Raw genomic sequence first — 7,791 nt, 5'->3', positions numbered from 1 at the left:
GTGGGATCTTCCCGGACCGGGGCACGAACCCGTGTCCCCTGCATCGGCAGGCGGACTCTCAACCACTGCGCCACCAGGGAAGCCCTTGCTGTAAGCTTTAAAACACGTACTTATCTTTGGACGTTTAAAAATGTACTTACTTTTTTAAATGGCTGGTTCCTAGAGTCAAACAAAAATACTTTTTTAAAAAAAAAATAAATTTATTTTATTTATTTCTTTTTGGCTGCGTTGGGTCTTCGTTGCTGTGCGCAGGCTTTCTCTAGTTGTGGTGAGCAGGGGCTACTCTTCGTTGCGGTGCGTGGGCTTCTCATTGCAGTGGCTTCTCTTGTTGTGGAGCACAGGCTCTAGGCACGCGGGCTTCAGTAGTTGTGGCACGCAGGCTCAGTAGTTGTGGCTCGCAGGCTCTAGAGCACACGCTCGGTAGTTGTGGCCATGGGCTTAGTTGCTCCGCAGCATGTGGGATCTTCCGGGACCAGGGCTCGAACCTGTGTCCCCTGCATTGGCAGGCGGATTCGTAACCACTGCACCACTAGGGAAGCCCAAAAAATACTTCTTAAAGGCAGGGTATAATAACCCTCAACTAGGGACTTCCCTAGTGGCACAGTGGTTAAGAATCCGCCTGCCAATGCAGGGGACACGGGTTCGAGCCCTGGTCCCGGAAGATCCCACATGCTGCGGAGCAACTAAGCCCATGGCCACAGCTACTGAGCCTGCTCTCTAGAGTCTGCGAGCCACAACTACTGAAGCCTGCGCCTAGGGCCCGTGCTCCACAACCAGAGAAGCCACCTCAATGAGAAGCCCGCGCACCACAATGAAGCATAGCCCCCACTCGCCGCAACCAGAGAAAGCCCGCGCGCAGCAACAAAGACCCAACACAGCCTAAATAAATAAATAAATTTATTTTTTTTAAAAAAATTAGTTAACCAGTTTGCTTGGGATAAATAAAATTTGAGTACATTAAGCTGTTTTCTTGCCACACTCAATATTATTATCAGTTCTTCCAATAGTAATCAATAGATTGAATGCAGTTCCCGTCAAAATCCTGAGAGAGCTGTTTTGAAACTTGACAAGCTGCTTTTTTAAATTTATATGGAAGTTCAAAGGATCAAGAATAACTAACACCTTTGAAGAAAAGGAGGATTTGCCATATATGGTAGCCTGATAACAAAACTTATTATGGTGTTTCACTAATTAATATAGTCAGGTACAGACACAAGGATAAATAGGCCAATAGATACAGAACAGTAGAACGGGACCCATGCATATGTGTGGACACTTGTTATATGACGTGGGTGGCATTGCAGATAATTGAAAGGACAGACTTTTCAATAAAGGGTACTGCGTCAGTTGAGTATATATGGCAAACCATGAACTTAGACCACTACCTCTCATAAACTCAGTTCCAGGAAGATAAAAGTCCTGACTGTGAAAGGTAAAACTATAATACTTTCAGAAGGTAGGAAAGGCTTTCTTTTTCTTTTTCTTTTTTATTTATTTATTTATTTATTTATTTATTTTATTTTATTCTTTACTGCGTTGGGTGTTCATTGCTGCACACAGGCTTTCTCCAGTTGTGGTGAGCGGGTCCACTCTTTGTTGCGGTGTGCGGGCTTCTCATTGCAGTGGCTTCTCTTGTTGTGGAGCACGGGCTGTAGGCATTCAGGCTTCAGTAGTTGTGGCTCACGGGCTCAGTAGTTGTGGCACATGGGCTTAGTTGCTCCGTGGCATGTGAGATCTTCCCGGACCAGGGCTCGAACCCATGTCCCCTGCATTGGCAGGTGGATTCTTAACCACTGCACCACCAACGAAGCCCAGGAAAGGCTTTCTTAAAGGCAGAAAATACTAGCCATAAAGGAAAAGATTTATAAATTCAACAGCCTTAGAAATAAGAGCTTCAATTCATCAAACATTATAAAAGAGTGAAAAGAATGAGGGAAGGTATAAATACAACCAGCCAAGGACTATTCTGCAGAATACATGAAGAATTACTACTACAAATTAAGGAGGAAAAAAATCCAGATAGCTCAGTAGGAAAAAAGAGCAAACAAACTTGTCGAGAAAAGAGGAATTCTAAACGTCCATAAATCGAAAAAACTGCTGAATTTTGTTAGTAATGAGGGAAATGCATATTAAAACCATATATCTAAGAGATTGGTATAAACTGAAATGCCAGACAAAATCAAGAGACAGCAAAGACATGGAGCAGATGAACTCTCTCTCATACACACCTGGTAGTAGTATAAGTTGGTTTAGCCACCTTGGAAAACTGTAGACGCTGTGTAGCAAAGTTGAAGACACATGCCCCACGTCATAGTAGTTCTCCTTCTAGGTATGTTTCCTGGAGAAGTTCTTGTTCTTCTGAGCGCCAGGATGATGGACATGAATGTATACAGCAGCATTGCTCATAAGAGTCAAAAACTGGGAACAACCCAAATGTCAATCTGCAGTCAATTAGATAAATAAGTTGCCTTCCTACAGCAATGGAAATGAACAAGCAACAGCCCCACAGAACTGCATTGCTGAGCTAAATAAAAAAGCAAGTAACAAACAGAATTACATTATGATCTATTTGCATAAGACTCAGAAACAGGCAAAACTAGCTACATGTGTAGGGTTATGGACCTGCTGCATTGCTTACCTGGAAGGGACACCATTTGAATTCTTCCTGAGTGGTGCTCCTGAAGTTGTGAGTCTGTGGCCCTTAGAGAGCTATACCTAGGTGGTCACACTATGAAGAACTGCAGTTATTGTGACAGTGAGAGTAGTGCTTACCTCTAGGGCAAAGGAGGGGAATTGAGATCAGAGCAGGTCACATGGGGGCCTTCTTGGATACTGGCAGTGATGACCTGAATGCTGGTTTTATAGACGTTCACTTTATAATTATTCTTTAAACTATACTTGGTGTTTTATGTAGTTTTGACTGTGCACAAAAATGTTTTACAAAAGCATTAGTGAATAAGGCAGGGGTCCTCAACCGGTTGCGGCCTGTTAGGAGCCAGGCCACACGGCAGGAGGTGAGGGGCGGGCTGGTGTGAGGAGGCGAGGGGCGGGCTGGTGTGAGGAGGCGAGGGGCGGGCTGGTGTGAGGAGGCGAGGGGCGGGCTGGTGTGAGGAGGCGAGGGGCGGGCGAGCGAGCGAAGCTTCACCTACCGCTCCCCATCACTCCCCATCCCGCGCATCACCACCTGCACCATCACCCACCCACCCACCCCCGCCCCGTCTGTGGAAAAATTGTCTTCCACGTAACCAGTCTCTGGTGCCCGAAAGGTTGGGGACTGCTGTAGTAAGGGACTCCTGAGTAAAACGCATGGAGGCATGGAGCTTAGCATCACTGTAGGAACTTTGTAGCATCAGTTTTGGCTGTTGGGCACTTAGGGGGGCTTGTTTTTATGTTTGCCTTCTAATTCTCCACCATGTTCCTGATAGTTGAGGATTAAGAAGTCCTGGACAGAAGAGGCAGTGCAGATGGAGTTTTTAGTTCCTAGTCCCCATTTGGATGATTACTCAGACATTAGTGACCTTCCTCACATGGTGTTTGCATTCCATGTCTAGAACCCTAAGCTTTCTATACGTTGGCACACGCCCAACACACTCCATAGGTCATTTGGTACATAGTGAAAAAACTGAAACTAGCAGACCTGGGCTTCTCATTATATCTCACCTTAAACTTGCTCTCTCACTCTGGGTAAGAGACTTGAACTTTCTAACTTGAGTTTCCTAATTGGTAGGAAGATTGTAGTAATATTTTCTCTCCCTAATCCACAAAATCACAAGTCTGTTGTGAGAATCAAATGAGGCATGTCTAGGGGCTTCCCTGGTGGCACAGTGGTTGAGAGTCCGCCTGCCGATGCAGGGGACGCGGGTTCATGCCCCGGTCCGGGAAGATCCCACGTGCCGCGGAGCGGCTGGGCCCGTGAGCCGTGGCCGCTGAGCCTGCACGTCCGGAGCCTGTGCTGCGCAACTGGAGAGGCCACAACAGTGAGAGGCCCGCGTACCACAAAAAAAAAAAAAAAAAAAAAAGAGGCACGTCTAAAGTATGTCTATAGATGCTTTGAAAGTTATAAAATAATATGAATATAAATAAGATGATTTAAAATCAGAATTTTGTGCAGACCTTAGTTATTCACTTCACGCCCTTATTTTATAGATTGGGAAATTTAGATCCAGAGGAGCGATGTTACTTATAGACAGATAGCCTGGCTGTCCATTTGGAGAACTCGGACTGGAACTCTGGATTGTTAGTTCATGTTTTTTCCATTAAACACCATCAATCTTTTAAAATAAATATTCTTCTTTTAGCTTATCTGAATTTTTCTGGGTACCATTCCATAGACATTCAAATACATATGTTCATTATTTTCAAGGGTCTGTTCAACATAAAAATGGTATACTTGCAGATCAACGCTTTGAACACTGTTTACATGTTGTGTGTTTTTTCCGTAGGGTGGTAATCAAGGTTTGACGGTAGTGATTCAAGGACAAGGCCAAACCACTGGACAGTTGCAGTTGATACCTCAAGGGGTAACTATACTTCCCGGTCCAGGACAGCAGCTGATGCAAGCCGCGATGCCAAACGGTACCGTCCAGCGGTTCCTCTTCACCCCACTGGCAACAACGGCCACGGCAACCAGCACCACCACCACCACTGTTTCCACTACAGCAGCAGGTAGAACCTGGGCTTGTCGGAATGCTGCATGTTAGTGTCACGGGTTGCTGGGTGACAGAGGGGGCCAGAGGACCGGTATTTATCTTTGGGAGGATGTGCCTCAAGCTGGTGAGTGTCACAGCTGACTGGTCAGCCTCACAAGAGCTTGACCAGATCTCTCGCTCTGACAGGCCTCCCTGTCACCACCACCCCCCGTTAAAAACTACAGAAAGCGGGGGGTTGGCAAAAAATAGTAAACTATCGTGGTGACTATGCCCACTCCTAACTCCTCACCAAGCCTGTAGGAGCTGATTGAGTCATGACGTGCTCTCAGGGCAGGTGGGTATTTCCAGCTCGTAACCTACGATTGGGAGCTTCAGGACCAGAGCACTTGGTGAGCCTCCTGCCGCAAGCGGCCGTCACTCACTGGCTCCACGCCATAGGAGAGGAATGTGGGCTGGCCTTAGCCTGGGTCAGAAGACCTGGCTGATTTCCAGAGACTGCGCCTTGCTTTGGAAGCCAGCCCTCTGGAGACGTAGCAAAATGTGCAGAGGGCAGCCATGAACAGGGCCTGTGTTCCCCAATTTAGGAGAGTCCTGACCTAGGTGTTTCTAGATGGAGCATTTCTAGGGCATCAATCTTCTGTTCTGAAATGCAGAATTCTCACCTTTAGAAAATCCCCTTCAAATTCTTCTTAAACCACAGTCTGATGTTCTAGAGTAAGAAATATTTGGTCTTTCCTTTTCACAGGTACAAGTGAACAAAGACAGAGTAAATTATCGCCCCTGACACAGGTGCAGCCAGCCAAGAGCCTGCCTCCAGCTCAGCCGTCGAGCATGAGTCCTGCAGAAGCCCAGCCTCAGACTGCTCAGCCCGCACAGCCCCAGCCCCCAACCCAACCCCCGTCCCCAGCTCAGCCTGAAGCCCAGACCCAAGCAACTACTGCCTCCCACGTCCCTCCTGAAGCACAGCCCACCCAAGCACAGTCCTCCAAACCCCAAGGTGCAGGACAGTGTCAGCCTCAGAGTAATGTCCAAGGACAGTCTCCTGCTCGCGTCCAGAGTCCACCACAGACTCGAATGCGTCCATCAACTCCATCCCAAGTGTCTCCTGGACAGCAGTCCCAGGGTCAGACTACAGCCTCACAGCCGATTCCAATTCAGCCACACACATCTCTTCAGCCACCTTCCCAGGGCCAACCACAGTCACAACCCCAGGTACAGTCTTCAACTCAAACTCTTTCATCAGGACAAACGTTAAGCCAAGTTACTGTTTCGTCCCCATCCCGTCCTCCGCTCCAAGTACAGCAGCCTCAGCCCCAAGTCCTTGCTGTGCCGCAGCTGCAACAAGTCCAGGTTCTCTCCCAGATCCAGTCACAGGTTGTGGCTCAGATACAGGCTCAGCAAGGTGGTGTGCCCCAGCAGATCAAACTCCAGTTACCCGTTCAGATGCAGCAAAGCAGCCCTGTGCAGACTCACCAGATTCAGAATGTGGTTACAGTGCAGGCAGCCAGTGTGCAAGAGCAGTTGCAAAGGGTTCAGCAACTCAGGGATCAGCAGCAAAAGAAGAAGCAGCAACAGATAGAAATTAAGCGGGAACACACCCTCCAAGCTTCTAATCAAAGTGAAATCATTCAGAAACAGGTAAAGTTATTAAGTAAAAGCAGCATGTTCGGTAGCTTGAATTATTGTGCTGTGCATTAGACTTAGTGTTTGGTTGTGTTAGCTTTCCTTAAATAAGACACAAAAGTCACTGATGCTTCAAGTTAGAAGCAGCACTGGATTGACCAAAACGTACTGAATGACTGTTATGGTTTGGAACTCTGTTGGATATAAGCAGTCAGTGCTTACTGGAAAAACTCCGTGTATTTTGGGAGAACTAAGATGGAAAGAGTGGACTTAGGAAGTTTAAGTGTCATTGATATGAAACCTGAAGGTTTAACTAAGTTTTGAAGCCACTTCAGGCATCGTAGCAATTTCTTTGAAGTCATTTGCAGTTGTCATTCCTTAGTTTGTGTGTAGACTAAGCAACTTTTATAGACAGATTAAACTCATTTGTGTTTCCGGCCACACCTTTGTAAAAAAAAGTTTTAAATAGTATTACTCCATAGCATAAATAAAAAGTGGCAATTGTGCAGTAGCTTTGTAGTGAAGTAAGGCAATTTAGATGAGTTAGAATTATTCTGCTTGAAGCGAAGCCACATGTATAGTGACATCCTCTATAGCATTGCGGGAGAATGTGCAGTGCTCTGCACTAGTCAGGAGTTTGTGTGGGTTTCAAGTGTTCCCAAGTCAGGAGAACCCAGTTCCTGGGTCTCCCGTTTAGTCTGTGAAACCCACTGATCTCCCCTGAGCTATATCCTCATTAAAACTCTCTCTCTTTCAGCCACACAGGGTTACTGTAATGATTAAATGAGGTCATGTATGTAGAAGCACTTTTTATTTTATTTTTTATTGAAACATATTTGACATATAACATTGTATAAATTTAATTTAAGGTATATGTCTTATTGATTTGATACATTCACGTCTTGTAATATGACTGCCATTGTAGCAATAATTAACTCCCCTATCATGTCACATAATTTTCATTTCCTTTTAGTGGTTGGAATAATTAAGATCTAGTCTCTTAGCAACTTTGATGATTGTAATGTTGTTAGAAGTGCTTTAAGCAACAGAGGGATTTTGAAGATGTATAGTAGTATTCTTAAAAAATTAACATCATATATAATGTGTTAAAATGCATTATTATCCAGCTTTTAGCACTGCGTGGTCCATGAACTGAGAATTATTACAATGTCTGTCTTTACCCTAATCTCTGTACAAGGTGGTAGTGGGGCGGGGGTGGGGTGATCTTTAAAATGAATGCCTGGGACAGAGAGCATAGTGTTAAAAACATGGTTATTGGAGGATGATAGCTGGGTTAAAATTAGAGCTGTATTAATTCTTTAATCTCAAACAAGTTAGTAAGTTCTTTATGTCTCACTATCTCATTTATAAAAGTGTCCCTACCTTTCAGCGTTGTTACGGTGAATAAACAAGGTAATGTCAGCTGCTTCCCTGGGCACCGTGCCCGGTACGTGATAAGCACCCGGGCCACACAGTAGCTCTCATTTTATTTGTATTACGATATAAAATTCTTAGTTTC

At 45.4% G+C, this 7,791-nt stretch overlaps 1 protein-coding gene across 15 annotated transcripts in view; it reads left to right on the top strand.

The window, feature by feature from the left end:
- Positions 1-7,791, top strand: part of BPTF (bromodomain PHD finger transcription factor) — a 144,742-nt gene that overhangs the window by 115,301 nt on the left and 21,650 nt on the right. For 12 of the 15 annotated variants that reach the window (XM_007125971.3, XM_024130490.2, XM_024130487.2 and 9 more), the window contains 2 exons: positions 4,443-4,665; positions 5,395-6,287. In XM_007125971.3, coding sequence (XP_007126033.2) covers positions 4,443-4,665; positions 5,395-6,287 — 1,116 coding nt within the window. The remainder of the gene's footprint in view (positions 1-4,442; positions 4,666-5,394; positions 6,288-7,791) is intronic. The other 3 variants (XM_007125968.3, XM_055090773.1, XM_055090772.1) reach the window with 2 other exon arrangements.

This window comes from Physeter macrocephalus, chromosome 14 (genome assembly GCF_002837175.3).
Source record: "Physeter macrocephalus isolate SW-GA chromosome 14, ASM283717v5, whole genome shotgun sequence".
Classification (NCBI taxonomy): domain Eukaryota; kingdom Metazoa; phylum Chordata; class Mammalia; order Artiodactyla; family Physeteridae; genus Physeter; species Physeter macrocephalus.
The sequence above is the reverse complement of the archived record's forward strand: the minus strand, read 5'-3'. Positions and strand labels throughout refer to the sequence as shown.